The 21,931-nt window shown below is 38.8% G+C and overlaps 1 protein-coding gene across 2 annotated transcripts in view; it reads left to right on the forward strand.

Annotated features, from left to right (window-relative positions):
* The window catches only part of CPNE4 (copine 4), a 213,074-nt gene that overhangs the window by 86,816 nt on the left and 104,327 nt on the right, over window positions 1-21,931 (forward strand). For both annotated transcript variants that reach the window (XM_042816966.1, XM_042816967.1), the window contains exon 3: window positions 18,434-18,613. In XM_042816966.1, coding sequence (XP_042672900.1) covers window positions 18,434-18,613 — 180 coding nt within the window. The remainder of the gene's footprint in view (window positions 1-18,433; window positions 18,614-21,931) is intronic.

The following is a 21,931-nucleotide window of genomic DNA, read 5'->3' on the forward strand; positions in this document are numbered from 1 at the left end:
TATTGCAAGGGTTAAAAAAAAAAAGAAAAAAGAAACCCAAGAAGATAATACTCTGTAGAATTTGTAATTAGTTGGGTGGGTTGGTTGTTTTGTTTTTTTTTTTTGTCTTTGCCTTATAGTGATTCCCTGCCAAATTACAAGTAAGAAATTGCTTTTAAATTACAAGTGTTCCCTGCAGATGACAAAGGAATGAAATCTCTGCCCTGTAAGGTTTTATGATTAAGACAGCTGATTAAAGATACTCTGCATCATGCTATTTCTACAGTGTGTTACTATGGTAGAACACAGGTGGAATTTTTTTTAAAAGGTAAATATAACAAAATCCTGTTTCCTCTCTGTAGCTGTCAAGAACCATAGCTTTCTGTTGCAGTGGAAAACTGTTCCTTTTTTCTTTTTTTTTTTTTAATCATATAACTGAAAGTTTATAGCAGTCCTTTGAAGAGATGCAACAAAAAGACAGTCTTGCTACCTCTATGGAATGCTCAGGTCTCCTTGAGTGTGTCTGTCTTGTGGGCAGTACTGGTTGGAGTGCCACAGCCAGGGTTTGTGTGCTCTGTGTCACTGTAGCAGTGTTGTCCCAGATGATGTGCCTTAAAAAAAACCAAAACAGCAAAAAAGCAATAGCAAAGCTTTTCTGTCAGGCAGGATAACATAGAACATTTAAGAAAATGTTTGTGTCATTATGTGTAGCATTGCTAATGGAAGGCCCAATTATAACTGTTGAAAGCAAAAATAAGCTTGATTTAAACTACTGAGATAATTATAGGTCTTTGTCATTTCACACAGGTTTTTAAAAGCTCACCTAGCAAAGACTAATTAAAGCAGGACCTGCATGCAATTTAGACAGCGATACTGTGATTCTTAGCAGAGATGACTTTTAAGAATTACGTTGGTCTGTAAATGAGGAATTATGAAGTGTTCCAATTCACAGAGCACTTCAGTGCTTTATTACCGTTTTGCGTTCTGGTCATCCATTAAAACTAGAGATGGTTCCTGCACTTACATGAAAGGAGGCATGTGCACGCTTTATTGACTCAGGGTTCAACTAGCAGTACTACCTGCTGTTCTGCGAAAACTTAATTTCTGATGAGTGCTGCAAGATCTTGAAAGCTTGGAACATGTACAACAATAAACAATTTTCCCTACAATAAATTGAGCAGCACATAAACAATAAGAGATTTGGGGGGAAAAAAGAGCAACAACAGATCTGTTCTGGTAGCATTTGTGGAAACACTAAAAGTTTAGCAGTGACTGAAAAACATCTTTCTGCTTTGTGGATTTGCGTGGGCTCTGAACATTTATACATAAGGAATGAATTTTCTGGCAGGGAAGTGACATTAAACAGCTTTAGTCTGTATTATCACTGATACACACTTCCACATCAGCTGGCATGAGTGCAGCTGCACAGATTTCCTTCTGAAATCTTCCCACGCTGTTATATTTCTACCTGTGGCGAAACAGTCTGCTGCTAAATGTGATTATTGGAATATCCCTACCATCTCTAAAAGAAGCTAATTCTTGCTTGATGAGTGTTATGAGAAGACAAAGTACGGACTGAAGTGGTTCAGTGGGGAGATGATGAAGAGGCAAATTGATTAGGCTAGCTGTTTATCTTGTGTTACAGTTTTTGATTCAAGATGTGTAGGTTCTTTTCCTCATAAACTGCATATATACACACCTATACTCATCCTGCAAAGCTGTGGGTCTTATGTACTTGATTCATCAAATCAGTTTGAGTTGGCTTCATAGGCGTTATAGTTCGTTATCCCTAAGTGGATCATGGCTGGAATGTTCTGAGAGCTGTCCTCTGTGTTTTGGTACACCTGTCTCTTAAGAATGATTTGCCAGGAGCCTGTGTAGCCTCGCCTTCATGTAACACATCAACACTTAGATTGCAATATATTTACACCACTGATGGCGTGAAACAGCTTTTCCTAGTGCTGAACTGGTTTAATGGAAGATTGCCCTTCTGTACTCAAAAACCTGATTTTGAAATTGATACAAGTGATTTGCATTCCATTAGGTTCATTAATCATCAAACTTGTATAGATCAAATAATTGAATGTGTCCAGCAAATTTGTTGGTAGTGAGCATTAAATCCATTTGAATTATAATGGAGAGTCCCTAGTCCATAAACATTTATTAGAAGGACTTAGCAGCTCTGTGTTTTATTTTTCAGTAATGGCTTCCTGTTAGCCCTGTATATTGTTGGTCACATGAACAAGTGAGATGCTATGCTTTGGCAGTTTATGCTGAATTTAAACCCTGGATATCACAATCTAAAAGAATAAGATCCGGGATTTAATCCACACATGTGACCCAAATTTATTATGTCATTACAGAAGGGATTATAAAAGTTGACAAGGCCAACTTCTTATATTTCAGAATATCACATCAACTGTCTCAACTCCTGAGATCAATACAAAAGATTAAGAAAAATAAACGTTTCCTTCCTTTTACTGTTTGTTGTCATCCTGTTTTTAATTTATTAGATATTTCTCCATGAATATTCAGATTTTTTTTTTCTTAAAAATATGAAGAAAATGGCTTTAGTTAGGAAAAATGGAGTTCCATCTGAATATGAAGAAAAACTTCCTTGCTATGAGGGTGACAGAGCACTGGAACAGACTGCCCAGAGAGGTTGTAGAGTCTCTTTCTATGGAGATATTCAAAACCCACCTGGTTGCAATCCTGGCTAACATGTTCAAGCAGGAGGTTTGGATTAGATAATCTCCAGAGGTCCTTCCCAACCGGAGACATTTTGTGTGCTTGTATGTATTTTATCATTGGTAATTTTCATGTGAGGTGCCAAAGCTCTTGTATTTGTAGCAAAATCAAGAGAACTGGTAACACTGAGAAGGTTGGAAAAGCTTATTGCAATTAAGTCTTTCATTTCACTGTCTTGCCTGCCTCCCTTCACCTCACAGAAGTATCCCAGCACAAATATTTCCTTCCAGAATAAATTCCACGCTTTTATTTCCTCTTTGCTTTCCTCAACTTAGAGGAGCTGAATTCTCTTGCAGGTAACCTCCAGTCTGGGTTGTGACTGTTCTGCAAGTCACTGATTTGGATGTGACCTTCAGAACTGCTGAACACTTGCAATCCCCACTGGAATCAGCTGGAGCACTGGGAGCTCTGCAGCTCTGAAAATCAGACTGCACCTACCTCAGTGAATAGAACCTGGAACAAAAATCCCTGAATTAAAAGTCTGCTGATGAATATATTTAGTCTGTAGAGACTTTAGAAAAATGCAGGAAATGATTTTGGAAACAAAATCAGGTAGCTGACAGAAATGTGAAACCAATAAAATAAAAGCAAAGGAAAAAAAAAAGTAAAGTAGGCAAAGAAGAGACAGTGTGAGACTTAATCTCAGTGAATAATTAATTGATTGTACTATTTTCTTCCTGTTTTTAAGCATGATCTCATAAAAAATGGCATTCTCCTTAAGCTGTTTTCTTCTGATGAAATGAAAAGGTTATCCTACGAAGAGGAACATCAAGCATTTATTAGAAGAGAGTAGTTGTTAATGTAAAATAAGTCAGTCTTCTGGAGATGCAAATTATCTGAAGGCCAGTTGCATGTATATTGTGTCTCTGTATTGACATATGCTTTGTCATGTTTGGTATCATCTTCACCTTGTTCTTTCTACTCAAAGCTGAAGAGAATTGTATGTCTTTGATCATTTTTCTTTCTTACCACTGTCTTTTTATTCTGCAGTAACGGTAATAGGAGAGCAGGATAAACAGCGTTGCACTCCTGATTCTATCATGGGAACTTCATCTTTTTGCTGTCACTTCTCCCTAGCCTTTATTCTTTCCAGCCATGCTAGCTGGCCAGGTGTCCTCTTTCACATTATGTCATTCTGGTAGACCATGAAATGCGGTTACTTCAGTCTAGCAGCATATGGATTGTTTTTGTATCTCACTGTACTAGGAGAGTCAGCTTGCTATCCTTCAGCTGAAGTGCTGTGTTGGAATAGGTCATTAAGTGCATGCAGTATGTTTTAGTGTGTTCAGGGCTGGCAACTGGAGCTTCAAGCATGCAACAGTCTGAAAAGGAACGGATTATGGATTGGACTTCTCACACAAGCCTCTTCTGCCTTAAAACTTCATTACAGTAACAATTTGCATTAGTAATCCACGTCTAGAGATTAACTTTTCATCCAGCATTATTTACAAATCTCATTTTCATTTCAATTTGTTAACATAAAATGCCATGATGCACAGAAAAAGTACTGAAAAGAAGGCTTGTCAACAGGAATTTTAGAGGAGCTATGTGGAAGACAAATATTGAGATGTTTGGGGGCTTTTTTGGATGGGAGCATTGGATAAACTTTCTGAATATATTAATTGAAAGCCAGCATGACTAAAATATATTACTATATTACTATGCTGAAAGGTCAGTTTAGAAAACATCTGTTCCGTGCAAAAACCTTGAACGCATTTTATGTAGCAGATACATCAGATACTTAATAGCAGTATGACTCATTTCCATTGTTTTCCATTTCAGTTGTTTAGCAGGACACAAAAATGCATATTAGTGTTGACTTCAAAATTACTAGTGCCATGCTAAGACCTCAGATTACACCATGAGGGAGCTTTAATCCATTTAGAGCTTTCTTTGCCTTGCTACGGGCTCAGTTTCACTGAGAGGTGAAAACAAGGGGATCTCTACTTCCAAATGTGGTACTTCTATATGATTCTAGGCAGCCTTTTAGGACAACAAAATACTTGGTTGCATTCAATTGTTTTCTTTCTTTTTAATGTGGACAAAAAATAGGACATTTTAGCCAAAACGTCTCTCAGTGAATTGTTCTATCCCAGAGGCAGCTCACAGCTTTTCAGCAGTGTTTGCAGCATCATTTTTTCCCATCCTGCTCGTAAAAGCAAAGTGGCTTATGAATTACTTAATAACTAATTAAATCAGTTCAATCTGTGCAGCCAGGGGAAGGGGAGGTGTGGGGGCTGTGGACAGTCTCAGAAGTGCCGTGTACAGGACTGGATGCTCTGCCTGTTGTTGTCAGTCTAGCAGTGAGTTAAAACATCAGAGTGCCCGTGCTGAACCACCACCCAACATACAGATTCTGCATCAGGAGATAAGCATCTGTGATCTTTTACGTACCTTCTATATTTTCATGTATAAATCCCAAACTCCTGTTCCTTTGTTGTATGTGGTAATGTTAAGGAGAAGAAGAAATAAACTGAGCAGTGTTATTTCACTGTGATTGAATCTACGTTGTCTTAGGTTCATCTCTCCATGCTATTAGACTTGTATTTCCTTAAGCTCCCTGCCTGAATAAGAAAGGAAAGCCTTGAAGTGAATTTTCTTTGAGTCATCGAATTCTTACCACCTTTTCAGGCTAAGTTAGTAAGTAAAGTTTTAATTAGCTCGTCACTGGTCTGATTTGCCTCTATTGCACATCTGAAGTCTACGCCATAAAGCTGGAAGTAATAATAGCTCTGACTGATGGGATCTGAAGGACAGTGAGATTAGCTGAGAAATAAACGTAGTGCCTGCGGAGATGGGAAATTGGTTAATTATAATCACTTGGAAATAAAATGAAATTTGGAAAAAAAAAATTTTGTGGAGACACTATAAAAATCTCACTAAATAACATCAGAATATTCTCCTTTGAATACAAAATAATGAAAATTGCCACTGGAATACAATGATGCATTTAATTAATTGATATAATTGGGGTTCTCCAGTAAACGCAAGTAGAAGTGCTGGACTGTTTTTCTTTCCTTTGCAGTAAATGAACTCTGAAGACACTCAGAATTATTTTGCTCAGGCATGACATAATTCTGGGTGCTGCCTTGTATTTAGTAAGGCATCTGATATTGTGGCAAATTGCCTGCTGAATAATATATATCACAGATGAAGAAAATTTCCAAGTTTGAAACTCTGCAGTGTGCAAGGGGAAATTCCTACTTTTTCTATCCTTATGGCCTTAAGCAATAAAGTGCTAAAACTTTTGAGGGACGTGTTGAATTCAGGCACTCAACTCCATTAAATTCCAGCTGTGAAGTACTACAGTCAGTAGCATAATATTGAATCATTGTGGGGCATGTATAGCTTACACCACTAAGCGTGTATTTCCAGTATTGTAGAATGTGATAGTTGGAAATATGAGTGAATCCTAGGACCGCTTTTCCTTTGTGCTACTACTCCCACTGCTTGCCATTGATGATCAGATCTTGAGCTCACTAGTTTAAAAGTATCATTCAGCATACCTTTTGCTGCCACTGTACAAGGGCTGGATTTGGTTTGCTTCACTCATTTGTGCCTGCTTCACAACTATGCATTGAGTAACCAGTTTTATAAATCCGCCCACCCTTGTCACTGTAAGAACTGATGCGTATGTGGGAACATCAGATGTATTGTTTGAGTTAGGAGTCTCATAGGATGCTATCTGCAAAACTGTTTAGCTCAGCTAAACTTGCACCCAATTCCAAATCAGTTAGTTCTGTTTTGTTTCATGCTAGGATATGTGCATGTGGATCTAATTGGGCTGAAAACCAAATAATGTTGCATTTTCTAAGGCAGTTCATAGAAAGGATTCAACTGATGTTCCTGGGTAAAGGATCAGGCCTTTGGGCTGCTGTCATTTCAATAAATGACAACCCCTATGATAAGCTTAATAAGATGCATGTGTAAAAGAAGAGAGAAAATGAGAGGTGCCTATCATAAACACAGGTCACAAAGAATATGCTATTTTTTTGGCACCCACTCTAATACATGATACAAATTCCCCAGCTACATGAGCAGACTGCAGTTGCTTTAAGTGGGCCTTATAAATTGTTGGATTTGGTATAAAAACTCAGGAAAGCCTGGTAAGTGCTGTGCATCTTGTGTGGTAGTGCATTGCCTTCCTCTTGGTACTGCCTCGATGATAAAAATGAGTTAGCAGTTGAATTACAAAGTTAAAAGTTAATTAATCTTTAATTATGAACACTTCATTAGCAAATGAATTTCTTAAACTAACAGCTTGACTAAGCCTAAATCAATTGACATAATTCATTAACCCATATGAGAATCCATATTAGTTATGCTTAACTTACCTTAGTGTCTGAGGCAGGAGATCTTTCTCAGTATAAATAAATTATCAAATTCCTATTTATAGTCAGTTAATTAAAGAACAAATTACTGAAGCACTGTAGATTTCCTACTTAGTATAATGTAGTCCCACTGATACCCTGTGAGCAAAGGCTCTTCCCATCGTTTTATTCTCTGTTCTCAGTTGACTTCAAGTTCGTGAGAAATGCTGTGATGCCATAGACCTCTCCTCTTGATCAATCCATCGTGGTCATGCATTCTTCTAAAGGCCTCTTTGCAGGCTTAATTGCTGTTTGACAGCAGCAGGCATCTGCACTTTTGTGTAAATGTGCTGGCCTTACAGTGTGCTCGTCCAAGTTCTAAATCTCTCCTCCTCAAGAATAGCAGGTAAAGAAGAAACATATCCATAATTATCTAAAGGTGTCAATACTGAAATTTGATTCTGAAATTCAGTTTTGGGGTGATGAAAGGTGTGATTAGCAAAAGCTCTGATCAGGATGCTCCCTGTGAGGAGCTGCAGCCTCCATGAGCTTTCAAAAGGCCACGTAGTGCTCTTTCAGATTGCTGTCAGGCACCACAGTAGTTGTTAACGTTCTGTGACTAATAGAAAGTGAAGCTGGATCATACGACATATGAATATTTTGTTGCCATTTTGAAGAACAAGTCTTGTTATCTACAAAACGTCTGTGTCTTTAGGGACATGCAAATTAAGAGAAGATGGGATTGAATCTCCAGACTTCAGATGAAGTTTGGGTAATAGCCAATGGCTACTGTCACGGTGTTTGAACAGCTGGGTTATATGTGGGGTGTAATGTAAAGGACGATTTAGCACCCAGCTCTTTGGCGTTCAGCTTTGAGGTGGCACTCAGGAGTATTCAGTGAAAAAAATGATTTTCCTTTTTTCTTGTGTCAGTGTCTGTGTGGCTCTCAGCACTTCCTCCTGTTACCTGATGTAGGCGCTTGCCCACTCGTGCTGATGTTTGCTGAGAGGCTGTTACCTGCACAGGGAGCACAGCATCTGGGAACCTCTTGCCCCGAGCAATATATGTGAGTGAAGCCCTTCTGCAGAGCTGGTGGCCAGTCAGGTGGTGGTGACTGCCTGAGAATAGCTGCTTGTTAGCACAGTTCTTATAGCTGTCAATTTTACACAATTGCTAGGGTTTTGAAGGCCTTACCAGAACAAGATAAAGGGCTTTGATGATAGTAATTGCATTTACTGTCTGAACCCTCAAGCAGGATGAGCAGAGTCGCTGTTCCCATTTAACCCATTTAATGACTGCAGGAGGTAAGCTGGGGCAGGCAGAAGTGCAGCACTCATTGCTGCCAGCTTAAAGATCCATCTCAGTCCATGAGCACAGTCACACTGGAAAGAATGGCCACCACAGTGTCTTCTGTAGCTGCTGGCCTTGTGTAAAGGGAGCCTTGGGAACAACCTGGACATCCTTTGTGCAAGAGCCTGTGGCAGCAGAAGAGAAGAAGAACTGGGGTTGGTAGCCTGGGGTTCAGAGAGGCCTCTGTTTCCCTGGTACAGCAGTACTTCCTGACCCAACTTCTCCTGCTGCATATTTCCATACTCTTATTCTTCAGGGATTAGACTTTTTCCAGGTGACAGAAAAATTTGCTTTTGATATAGATGTGTATCTATATCTACAGATCTGCATCTGTATCTTTATGTGTGCATGCCTGTATCAATAGTGTGTACGAACAAGCAATCTTGAAGCAGTGAAAAAATGATTTCAGTAGATGAAAACTCAAGTAGATCAGCTGAAGTATTTGATTTTTTTTTGAACTTTGATTTTAAGTCATGCATGCACATTTAAGACAGGTGTTAATGCAGGAAGTTAGCTTTTGAGTTGTTCTAATTTGATAGATTTGGCAGATAACAGTAAAATCAAAGGGACAGTGGTGATTGCTATTGAATAGATGTCTGCCCCAAACTCTTCTGGAATGGGAGCATATGATTTTTGAGGTGGAAAGAAGGGAGTCTTCAGGTACCTATGGAAAATCACGCACCACTGATGCTGTGGTCACAGCATGTTGTCAACGCAGAAGCTCCTATAGGAACAGCATCAAAGGTCTTACCACTGAGCAGTAGCTCTCTTTGGGAAGTGCCAATTCCGTCTCAAGAGGCAGATACTATGCTCCACAGTGTTCAGAGTGTCTCAAATTAGGTGAAATAGTTACCATTTTTTATAAATCTCAACTCTCCAAAGCAACCAGTTTGGAACATAAGCCTAGATTTTGGGATGCCTGGTGCCCATGAGAGTATTTCATTGGATCACCTCTGACTGTTATCTTGTAGCTAATTATGAAGACAGTTCATAGCTGAAGCAGACAGATGGTTGAAAGAGTTTACACAATTCCCTCAGCTAAGTCATGATCCCTTACCAGGGATTATAACACCAGAGATCCCTGAGCACCTGTGGCAACTCATCTCTGGAGACTCCAGCTTCTGCCTTGGCTCATGGAAAGGGTGAAATCCTTGTTCTGCTTTGCAGAAAGTTCAAAGTCTTGTGAAGAAGTCACCCACATTTTTTATGAGTGCTTGAAGTGACTTTCTTCCTTCAGGGTTGTCCTGATCTCAAGCAGTGCTGAGGATAGTACACATAAAATTTGAGAATTACAAGTGTTCCCATGTTAAATGTAACAAAATGGGAAAAGTCTTCAAGAAAAGACACTTATTACTGTGTCGGTAAGCTATTGTGGTCCTTTCAGTGTCAGTCCCCTTAATCATTGTTCATTGGAAAGACCTTAATTTGCACTGAGTTAATGATATACTCTAAAGAGACATTGTGCTTTTCAGGTTCACTGAAATGTTATTTAACCAGCTGTACAAAACTGCCCGGAATATTCACAGTGCAGGAGCTGGTGCAAGGAGGATCGTCCTTTATAATTCAAGGTCAAGAGAAGGAAAAAAGCTTCACATTTTACAGTTTTTACATAGTAAAAAGGCTCTGCAATTAGGCTCAGAGAAGCTTCTACATTTAAGTTTGTCTTCAGTTAAAATTTCAGGGCAGGAGTTCTTTGCTGTTGCATGTTTTATGCTAACTCTTAATTCACAGGAGGCAAATTAAAATTTCAATATGTGAAAACGGAGCAAAGAGGGAAACAATGTAGAATAGCTAACAGCCTGGTGGCTAAAATGGTACCTGTGATGCAAGGGAATGAAGTCAGCATTTGTGGTTTGAATCAAACAAAGTAGAGACTTGAGTCTGAATATCTGATGTCCAGGAGGAGCAGCTGAGTAATTTTCAGACCTTTCTGAGCAAAAGTTTCACCAGAACTGTGTGAGTAGTAAAGCCTTTGAAAGTTGTTTTTTATAAAATGTAAATTCATGTTCCAGTGAAACCCATTTTCACCAGAGAAGTGGAAGGTGATCATCACTTGATCATCCCTGTACTTGGTACGCAGCAATTATGACTCATCTCCATGTCAACCATGTGTGTTTGGGGTGGTTGGTTACTGTATGTATGTATTAGATGCTTTGTGTTTTATTGCTAGGACAAATTAGCCTTCTAGTCCTTGCATCTTATGAGACATTTAATTTTTAATATTTTTACAAGCACTTCAACATTTTCTTAAAATTAATAGAATGTGTATTAAATTTAATGATAACATTAATGTATTTTGTATTTGGACTTTTTAATATTTTATGGGCTTTTAAAAATTTTTGTTAGGTAGGAGATAATGGATAACAATCTATTTGGATTGCACTGAAGCTGTCAGATTATCATGGCAGAACAAGTCTCCCAGCACTGACAAACACAGATGGAGTCCTGTCAGCAATGTTACCAAGAAAGCACTCAGAGATCCCAGGAGGATTACATGAAAGCTCTCCAATGTAGTAACAATTTTAATCAGTTTATTTTCGTTGCAGGCTGTACAGTGACTAAAAATCATCTCTCTGGCACATGCTTGGGATTTGTGACATTGGCATGAAAATACTTATTTTCCTCTAACTCCCTAAATTTAAAGCAGTATCTTCAGAGAAGGTGTGAATGTTCAAGCATGCATTAGGTGAACACAAGCTTTTTATCTCCTACATCAGGTTTTGTGAAGAATGGAGAGATCTTTTGTACTTTCCGTTCTTCCTGCAACCCAGAAGGCCCAAACTTACTAAGAAGGTCAATGGTAGCTCTTACAAATTGTCCTAAAGATAAAGCTTTGAGGCTCTTTTCAACAGAGATCACTTTTATTCCAGACAACTGTAGAGTCCCTTGGCACGAGGGCTGCTAGGCACTTTCTGTCCTGCTCAGGACCGAGCATCATTCTTTTTCATCCCTCCTGAAATTACCTCCCTGTTCAGCTCTTGAGTAATACTAGCTAGTAGTTAGCACTGCATGTTCTGCGTTGTTTTGCAGGTTTCAGACCCCCAGAGTTTTGACTTGCTGAGCTGAGATTCTGAAATTTATATGGGTTTGTAATTTGCCAAGGACGAGTATAGATTCTCAAGCCTAATATTTCATGCCTTCTAATGGAGAGGCTGTTGCAATTATAATTTTGTTTCTGAGTGGATGAGGTGAAGTTTACACAAGCAGTTACGAACAATGACATTTCTCTTTTCAAAGCTGTGTGTATAAACTCCATCCGGATCCTTCTCAAAGAATTTGTATGTAGTATATATTGTAAATTATTTCAATTTCCTGGTTCAAAATAATAAAAAGTAACTGAGAAACTTAAAGAATTGAGCGAAGGACAAAGGTCCTGAAGGTCCTTTCGGTGTCAAAGGTCCTGAATGGGGAAGTCAGCTTCCTTAACAAAGGACTTCTTAACTAAGAAATAATGCTTCTTTGCCATCATCTCAGTTATTCAGATTGGAGCTCCTGAAGCCTGGATATTAGTTTTTCCAGTGCTTGACAGCAGGTCTTCCCGGTCGTTACTTGGAGGCTTGGAATTGTCTAATGTTTAAATCATATATATAAAAATTATTTCCAGACCGTTCGTGTGAAATGCTTATTTTCCAACCTGTCTGTAGTTAGATTTTTTTTTTGCCAGTGCTGATGAAATTGTGCTTTTCTTTGAGCTCCATCACCTAAGAGTTTAAAGTATGTTGGTTTCTTTTCACTGTTTTTGAACACCAATTAAACTGAAAACAAGGGCTATAAATTATGGTGACCTTTGCAGTGACTTTTCATTTGCAGAACAGCAATATGTGATCGTGCAAGTTGCTGTTAATAATAATAAAAAATATTAATAATGTCTTTAGGAGTTACCAAGCAAAGTGTAAATTGCTTTCTGCTTGATAACCAATTTTTGTGTAAGGGTACTGTATCACGGAAATTTTTGTTCTTGCTAAAGTTCAGATGACCTAAAATTAATTCTGCTCCTTCACCTCTGTACATTCTGTAATCTCAGCTGACAAATATGATTTTTCTGGATTTAATCAGCATTTCATAATGCCTTCTACTGAAAATACAGCCTCTTGATTTTCCCTTGTTGGTCTACTAAGTGTGTGTGGGCAGTAAGTTATTTTTTGGTCTGAAAACTCACAAAAGCTATAACAGACACAAAGAATGTGCTCTGGGTTAAATAGCTCTACCCATGCTCTATTTAATGGAATTTGCCTCTTTATGGCTTTTGAGTCTATTTTTTTAAAAAACAGACAAAAACAAAACAAAACTCCCTAAAGAAATGCAGGACAAGAACCAGTTTTCTAATCATGTTTCTGTAGATTTTTGGTAGCTTCTGATACTGCTAGCTTGTTATTAACTGTAGCATTCCCATGGAGTTTTATGGATGCGAACAAAAATTCACCAGAAGGAATCTCCTTTTGATGAGAAGACAGGGAGATTTCCATAGCCATTTGACTTTCGGCTGATCTTCTCAATGTTACCAAGTAGCAGGCATGGAAAATCTGGAGGTTTGTCCAAGTTATCTATTTACAAGAAATAGAGTGGAGAACAGATAGGTACCACTTATCTGTCTAGGACGCTGAGTTCTCCACACAGCTGATCTATGCTAAGTGCTTATACATGGCCTTGAGGTACAGAGCATCTGATCCTAGATAACGCTGCTTCCCAGGCTCCCCAGGGCATGAAAAAGCTGTGTTTATGATAGTTTTAAAGCCTTAGATACCAGGTGACAGAGTGAATTTCTGCTTAATCCTTGTTCATCCTTGTGTATGTAATAATGTGCATTTAATCTAATGTTGATAGACAAAGAAAAAAGTCCCTTTGGGCTTGCCTTTTTTTCCTCTACTTTTCACTGAAGACAAAAAATGGAGAGGATATCCTCAGCCTGTGCCTTATCTGCTGAATTACTTCTGTCCAAGAAATTATAGCTAGGGTAAAGAACTTTTTCTTCGTTGAAGTTACCAAGCTTATCACAGTTTGACCGAGCTCAGTGCTTTTCCAGACCTCGCAGAGAAAAGGTGCAAACAGCAGGAGAAGCCTGAAATTTATTATTTGTTTATTTGTCTTCGGAGCTTTCTTTAATTTGATGCTGTCTGATGGCAAAGGTGGTTTTGTTGTTTTTCAGCAGAGGTGGTGAATAGATGGAAAGCAGGCAAACATTTCTGCTGTCTGTCCGTGGGGAGCGATTCTGAGAGAAGAACTTTCAGATCTAGCTTCCAGCTTCCTCCAGGTGTCGTGGTAGGATTCAGAAGGCACAAAGCAAGGCTCGGTGAGACAGATAAAATGAATGTGAGGAAAAATAGTAAGAGGTTAGGTTTGATGCTGCTGGCTGGAAAACCTGCAGTAAATTAACCAAACTTCCACGGTCCCAAAAGTCCTTTTCTGTATTTTAATTCCTGCTGTTGAGTTGGAGCTTTGTGCATTGGAGGCCTCCTTTGGTATGTGTTTGTCATTCATAGTTCCCTAAGGGGAAGCTCACAAGGTGGCTGCGTCCAGATGGGCCTGCCAAGTAATGCTGGCTGGTCAGTGGGGTGCCACCTTCTGTGGAGTGACAAGGACCGAATGAGATGAAGAAGGAAAGCAGCAGGAGTCCATCCCAGGAGGTTAAGATGCAAGTCTTTTTCTCTGTGTAAATTGACCTTGAAGGGAAAATGCTGGTAAAGTTATACTACAAAGCAGATGTTCAAATCATGGTGGCAGCTGAAGCACTGCTCTTTCTAAGGTCAGTTTTGGCTGATGACACAGCTCAGAGGTGTGTGTGGCTGCCCATTGCCTCTTCTGAAAATTCATCCTTCTTTAATAAACTGGACAAATTCCCTGTTGTAGCGAAGTCCAGAAATAGCAGATGGCTCAAATGTCAGGCATCAGCAAATCCTAAAACTGTGGGCATGACCCTTGTCCACATCCTGCTGAGAAATCCACCTGCCCTCAGGGTTGGGTTGCCCAATAGTTTGGCATTTTCTATATCAAGACCGAAAATTTAAGTGCTACCTGAGTACAGCGTGCTGTTGTTGGAAAAAGGCTCTCTTCAGCAGAAGTAATGGAAACTTAATAGTGTGTCTGAAATTGTTGTTCTTTACTATGTTTTGGCATGAGGATGATGTCAGCTGTTGGTAGATGTCTTGTCAACTAGATTTATGTTCAGGATCAGCAGCAAATTTCACTGGAGCATTAGTGAATCAGTGAAGTTGATCTGCACACCATGACTTCTCCATTGTGAATCACACCAGCTGGTTATTGGTACTTAGCCCTGCTGCACAATAATCAAAGCAAAGGAATGGAGCTAGTCTTTCCATGCTCAGAACCCTGTTAGAATTGCAAGATGAAGGGGTGGGTGGCCATAAAATATTGTTGACAAGGCAGACCAGTGAGGCTTAATGCTGCTGTGTGCTGCTGGTTGTTGAGAGAGGCATGAGGAGTTTTTTTTTTCGCTTGTGGAGTTGTTGGCATTGATTCTTTTGATGTAGGTTTTGCTCCTGTAATCCGATATTCTGATGTGCTGGTTTGATGTATCATCTCAGTAGTGCAGGAAAACTAGGGAAATTCAGTGAAATGTCTTTATTTCAGTGGTGTCTGCCAAGGGAAGGATGTCAGTCAGTCACTGGCTGGAAAAAGCAGTGTCTTACTTCTACGTGAGTCTGAAGTTCTTACTGTCACTGTTTGCAGACCTGTGCCCCCATTTTCAGACACTTGACTCTGTTGTACAGTCATGTATGTAACCAGTATGGAACGTAAGTTTTTATGTTGCTGCATTTCACAGTGGAATCCCTTTTCCCCACATTCCAACAGCAGCAGATTACAGATGAGGAGAAACAGTTACAGGGGGACTTCAGTCACTGCCTGAAGTGAGAAGCCATGCTGGCAAAACAATTAAAATGCCTTGGTTGCCATTAAACTAGCATTTTATACACCTACAAGGAATGAGTTTAGGAGATAACAGCAGTTATACAGAATAGTTTAAAATAGATCATTAAATGTTTTGCTTATGAAATCTGTTTAAACACTGTTTCATGAAAGACTGCTCTTCCATAAGGAAATCAAATCACTTTCCCCTTACGAATGATCTCAGGAGATCAAAAGAAGTTGCTTAGTCTAAATACCTGAAGGAAGATAGTTAATATCCTTTCTCACTTAAATTTTTCCTATGATGCTTTGTGTCTCTGTTATCGAAATTATCGTTTCTGGGTGGTCTAAACAAAGACATTAAGACTTGAGTTTGTAAGTGATGATCTTTGGTATAATCAGAGCACACTGACTCATCTCTGTGAGGAGACAGACACGGTAGCACTGGTTTGCATCTGTTCAATGGCTGGTAGCACCTTTTTGATTAACTAAAGGATTTCAGCTGTTAGAGCTGTCAATCTGACATTTTCATGAGCACTAAAACCTTTGCTACTAGGAACTGCTGACTTTTTTTTCCTACTTGACTCTTTGTGTCCTTGCCGATAACTACTAGCAAGGCAGGCTAATGCATTATAAACTCTGAAAAGCAAAGCAAGCGGCTGTCATTTTTTGCACAACAGATGTTCCTGATCAGGAATCAGACAAAGGATTTCATCACTCTTCCTCAGAGCAATTTAATTTGTTCCATGGCACACCAGCCACATCCCGTCTAGTGACTGACACCGCAAGTCCTCCTCCATTTTAGGATCAGTTCTTTTAATCTTACAGAATTATTAGCTTTTTTTTTTTTTTTTTTTTCCGTACAGGAGCAAAGAGAGTGGAAAAAAGGAAATTGCTTCATTGCTTTCAGTGTTACCAGTAATGCATCATAATGAAAAGTAGCAAAGGCCTACATCAAAAATAGGAAATCCAAGTACTACTTTTGAAGAGAACTGGAAAGTACTCAGCGAGCACTTTTTTGAAGAAATAAAAATGTAGATTCAGTGCTGTTTCTTCAGCAGTTGTAAGGCTTGGAGGCAGCGATAAGCAGCAGATAATCCATCAGATTCTTGTAATGCAACTTCGTGAGGTGGAAAAATTGATGTTTTTTTATGGAAAGTTGTTTGTTATGGATCAAGTTCTCTACTCGTTTGTCACTCAGGTTGTCCAAAATGAGTAATTACTGAGAGGGTTTGCTTACTTTTTGATTTAGTTTAATAGAACTGTATCACTCTGCTGCCCTTCTGAGTGATTGTTACTGCTAGAGAAATGAATTCTATAATTATTCTATATTTAATTTCCTAATTATTAATCCAGATAATTACAAAATAAATTATCCTGTTCCAGTCTGCCTCTATTCTTTGTAATGACCACTTAGAGGAAACCCCGACAATACCTCTGGTACAATGAAGGGAGAACACTCACTGTTGTCATCCAAAATCCAGGAAGAAAACTCTCTAACTGCAGTGTGATGTTAGAAAGCAGCATTCCTTTATTCCTTACAATACTTACTGGGCGACCTGACAAATCAAACGGACCCTCTCAAAGTTCAGGTTCAACATTTAAACAGTTAAGGCATACATAAGCAGTCTATTGGCATACGTATTCGTTCTTTTCCAGTAACTCATTAATATATGCTAATGTTCTTTTGAACATGCAATAGTAGTGGCCTCACTTTCCCCTCGTTTTTCCATCATCCGCTTCATCGCAGTGACTTTTGGCTTACCTCCAGTTGTTTTTCTTCAATCTGGCAGATTTTAATTGCTTGTTAGTCCATAATGAGTAACTTTCTATCTATAGAAATGTGTAGTGATATATTACAAATAATAATCTAAAACAGTATGTGTGAATTCTGAGGTGTAAGTCCTTGCACCCGGTGAATGCAAAGACAGAAGTAGCCTATTATGACTCCAGTGCTTCTGTGAAGCAGGATCATAGAGAAGAACAAGGCTGTTCACACACTGAGTCACACTCATTTATTCCTTTCGTTAAACTAATATGTTGGTCCTTAAACTTATATACTGATTCCTGTTGCTGAACCAGTCTATACCACTATCTCTCATGTTCTCTCTGCTAAATTTAAGCAGAGTAACGTTGTGACCAGGAGGTTCTTTGTGTATATATGTTGAGTTAAAAATGGTCTATCTATAGGAAAGAGCTGAAGAAATATTTGAGATTTTTGTTATTACCTTCATTAAGTGAAATTAATTACTTCTGAGGTTATGAATACATTCTCTTAAGTGGTCAAATTTTGACTTGAGTAGGAAAGATTTGGCCATCTACTGATACACCTCAGTAGCAGACAGGGTGCAGCAGGTAATTCCCAAACCAGAGTGAGATAGCTTAGCTTGAGTTGTCTGATCTGCACTAAATAAATGTCCTGCTTCAATTACTGTGATTGGGCTAAAGGGGGCTATCTTGCTGAGGTACGATAACTTTATTATATTAGATTATTTGCCCACAGAATTTTCATTGGTTTTTAAATGGTTGCAGTGAGAAAACAGAACCAACATAGTGAACAAGATCTTGTAGTGATCAGGTTCAAACTTACAAACATCCGTATGACATTTGTAAGACTTTTATCTTTTCTCCCAACTGAACAACGATTCATCTTTGTTGTAGTTCTGCTGATCATAACTGAGTTGTGCTTCACGTGAGTTTACTTGTCACCGTCTGTTGTATTATCTGCACTGTTTTGTATTTTTGTGAAATCTTCACTCTGATGAGGCTGTCTGGCTGGGTTTCTCTCAGCTTTTCTCTGTTGCCTCCTTCCATCTGATTTAGTATTGAAACAGTGCTCTGCTAAAAACTACTGTTGTGAGTTCCCTAGAATTGTCTCACCAGCCTAACCGGGGTCTGTCATTGGTCACCCTGTAAAGAAGGCTGCAGATTGCTGCACATTCCTACCAAAACCTGTCAAAGATGTGCTAGAAGGGAGAGGCAAGGGAAGCTGGTCTCACCTTGTTTATGTGACCAGCCACATGCAGGAACAGCAGCAGTTGCCCTAACGGGCTGTAGTAGCTGTGGCTACACTCACAGCTGTCAATACTAGTAACTGAGCAAAACTGCATTTGAAGGGCTCTTTGCAGTCCATCACTGGCAGACACAGAAGCCACTCATATAACCTCTTTTCCATTCTGCAGGTTGACAGGACAGAAGTGATTCGGACCTGTATAAATCCCATCTTCTCCAAGCTTTTCACGTTGGACTTCTATTTTGAAGAGGTGCAGCGGCTGCGATTTGAAGTCCATGACATTAGCAGCAATCACAATGGGCTGAAGGAAGCAGATTTTCTTGGTGGCATGGAATGCACTCTTGGACAAGTAGGTGTCACTGCTATTTTTATTGCTTGCCTCACAGGTTTTCTGCGCGTGTGATATATATCCCTTGGTTAAAAAACTGATGGGTCAGATTTGTCATTCATGACAAAATTTTTAATCAGTGCTTTGAACTGGATAATTAAGAACTTCTACTGGTTTGATTTACTGCTGTATTATAGCTTCAAGTCAGCCATTTCAGTAGGAAACTGAGTGTCAGCAATTGGCATTGTACAGCAAGAACACAGGCTTTTTATATCAGTGCTAGGAAATAGTCTGATTTGGGAGAAAACTGTGGTTCTTAACATTGTATGGGATTTAAAGCAAGTTCCAAGTCCAATAAATGCTTATGAATACACTTCATTCCCACAGACTAGTGTTTGGTGATGTGGCAAATAGAGAGATAGGGTTGGATTCATTTCCATGACTCTCAGTCATCCAAAAGTTATATGTCTAGACTAAGTTACTCCTCTGATTCCTGCCTTTAGTTCAGTGGAGAGAAACAGGCACTTCTGGCTGTTAACTTATTCCACCTGAGACATCCATCATAGGTTAGGATAAATTGCTTTCATGAGATAACCATCTTTCCCCATCAGTTATCAAGAGAGTCAGGACGGCTGGCTTAGAGTAGATACATAGCCTCTTAGGTGACTAAATGTATGGCTGATGAGTGCTACCTGGAGGATCAATATCCAGAGGTTGTCAGAGTGAGGTCTGCAGCTTATTCTTATATTGCTGACTGGTAGGATGCTACAGTGTCCCAAGAATGACAGAATTAATTTCTAACTGGCAGGCATTTTGTTATGTAGATACATATAACACACATCTCATTTCTGTCCATGATAGCTTTGCTGAGATGGTATCCATTTCCCTAAACTGGCTCTCAACTGTGTCTTCACTCTGTGGTCTAGGGTAGCTTGGATGAGGAGAGGAGGCAGTTCTTTGGCTTGTACTACTTTTTGTTTCCATTGTTTGTAACCTGTGTAAGGTTGCCTATAATTTGCTGCAAAGATTTTGTTTGCAGTTTCTCACCTTCTATTGCTGCTATTTCAGCCCCCGCTGCTCATGAATCCCTTTCTTTCTCCTTTTGCTGTCATTCAAGAACAGTTGATACCATTGGACCAAATGTGTTGAAGGAAAGTTCTCTTAGCGACAGTATTAATAAGAAATATGTGTACATTTACTAAATTGAAAGTGTAATATGAAGATATTGGTATTTAGGATTTTTTTCAGTACATAGTGAAGTTTTTTGACAGAATTCTTGCAGATATTCTGTGGCCTTAATCAACGAAAATAAGCTATTCCTATCATGTTAAGGAGAATGAGAAAGAAAGAAGTTATTACAATGTTTTTCTCACTGAATTGACTTGAAAATGAAGGGAAAAATGTCGTTGCTGCTGGCGGTAGCATAAACATGTCTTTATAATTATTTGATCTCTATAAATAGCACACAGCTGGCTTGGTAGCAGTGTCATTTAACGGTAACCAAGAAAAAATAATAACAGTGTGAAATCTGTTCACACTAATGAGTCTTGAGGACTCTGATTCCATATTTAGATTTTTCTTGTGTATTTTTTTCTTCCACTTTGTAATTTTTATTAACTTTATGTAGTTCATCAGTTGATTTAAACCCCCAAATTGTTCCTTCTGGGATTGATATCCAAGAAAAGCCATTATAAGGAGTTCAGCATTGAAAATCTTACAGTACAGTCTGTACTTACAGGGCTTAAACTCACATTTAGCTGTTTGATGTAACGACTGCATTTTTTACAACTTGGCTCCTTTCTAAGCTAATTTTGACATGAATTTGTTGTTCTACATCAATTTTAATGGCTGAATAAAATGCCTGCCTGCCTATCAGTTCACTTTCCCATTGCAAGTAAGCCTTATCTGAGACTTCCAGATAGGCTGTAGAATTTAGGCATAGGCTAAAGGACTGATTTCCGACCTACTCCCCAGAAATGTCCCAACGTTTATTGCTCTGTTCTAGATAACAGTTGATCTAACAGAGATTGACTGTTACTTGGAGCTGTTTGCAGAGCACTGTGTAGATCTGCAGTAGGCCTTAATTTTTGCCTGCATTGTGCAATATTCCTACGTAAGAGATAAGTAGTAGAATAAGAAATACCAGGAAAGGCAATAGAATAGTTATACAGTAAGCTGACTGAGAGTTTCACATTCTTTCGGAATACTGCTTTATCTAAATCTTACGTCAGCCCTATCGATACAAGCTTCTTAGGAATTTGGGATCTTAGATGAGAAAGGTGGAAAAATAGTGACACAGAAGGTGTTGTTATTCCTGCTTCTCTCCTACATGCTGTGTCCTGAGAAAGTGAGAAGAACAGTGATCTGCAGCCTTTTTGGTCTTGAACATACTCTGTCCAATGATACCCTACTGGATGTCCAATAAGAATTTTTCCTATGTTTCTGCTTGGACAAGAAAAATCAGTGACTCTGCTGGTAAACACTGTGGTTAACTGCATTCTGTCATCACCTGGTATTTCATATGCTTCAGTATTTGTACACAGTGGAATAAGTGGTCATGGATAGTTAGCTGCTGAGTGCAATTAAGAAAAAGGCAACATGCTAAATGAATGCATTTGCTTAATACAGTTTGTTTTTTATCATGCTCAAAAGTTTCCCTTTTGTATGGAACAACATCACGTTGTCTCTTGAAGGGTTTGAGATGAAAAAGGTTTAATAGATTTTTGTTGTTTTGTTTTCTTTTGTTTTAAGTACTGCAAATCTGTTCCACTCTGAAAGGCAGTACATATACTGCTGTTTTACCAGCATCTTCAGAGTGTTCTGGTGATGAGCTGAATTGCAGTAAGTTAGCAGATACTCTATGTACAAAATTCAGTTACTGATTGGAACGATAATAAGATCAAGAAAGCCCCAAAATGTTATGGAAGGTGCTAAACTAGAAATTTCAGACACTTTTTTCTTTTCCTCACTTAATAACATCAACCTTAAATGTGGTCTGCTTTTATGTGCAGTTTGTAGAACGGAGTTTCTTACAGAAATTCACATCTGGAATTCACATCGCACAGCTGGATGTACCATACTCCAAGCAATAAAGCTTTCCATGGGGTACTACTTATCACTTATTTAAACTACTAAGTGGTGGGTTAAGATGCATAATGAAAGACTGTCAGTCTTTTTCATTCTACAGTTAACTTCCAAGCAACTGTAGAAGAATAATTTCTAATGTAATAACACAGTTAATGAAGTTGTACAGTTCTACAGTATCTACTTAAGCAAGGATACTGTGCTGTGTTGTGCTCGTAACCTAATCAAGGTTATTTGAATTTGAAGATGAAATTG

The sequence above is a fragment of the Centrocercus urophasianus genome, unplaced genomic scaffold (genome assembly GCF_019232065.1).
Source record: "Centrocercus urophasianus isolate 14NV4802_14NV808 unplaced genomic scaffold, USGS_Curo_1.0 seq_16, whole genome shotgun sequence".
In the NCBI taxonomy this organism is placed as follows: domain Eukaryota; kingdom Metazoa; phylum Chordata; class Aves; order Galliformes; family Phasianidae; genus Centrocercus; species Centrocercus urophasianus.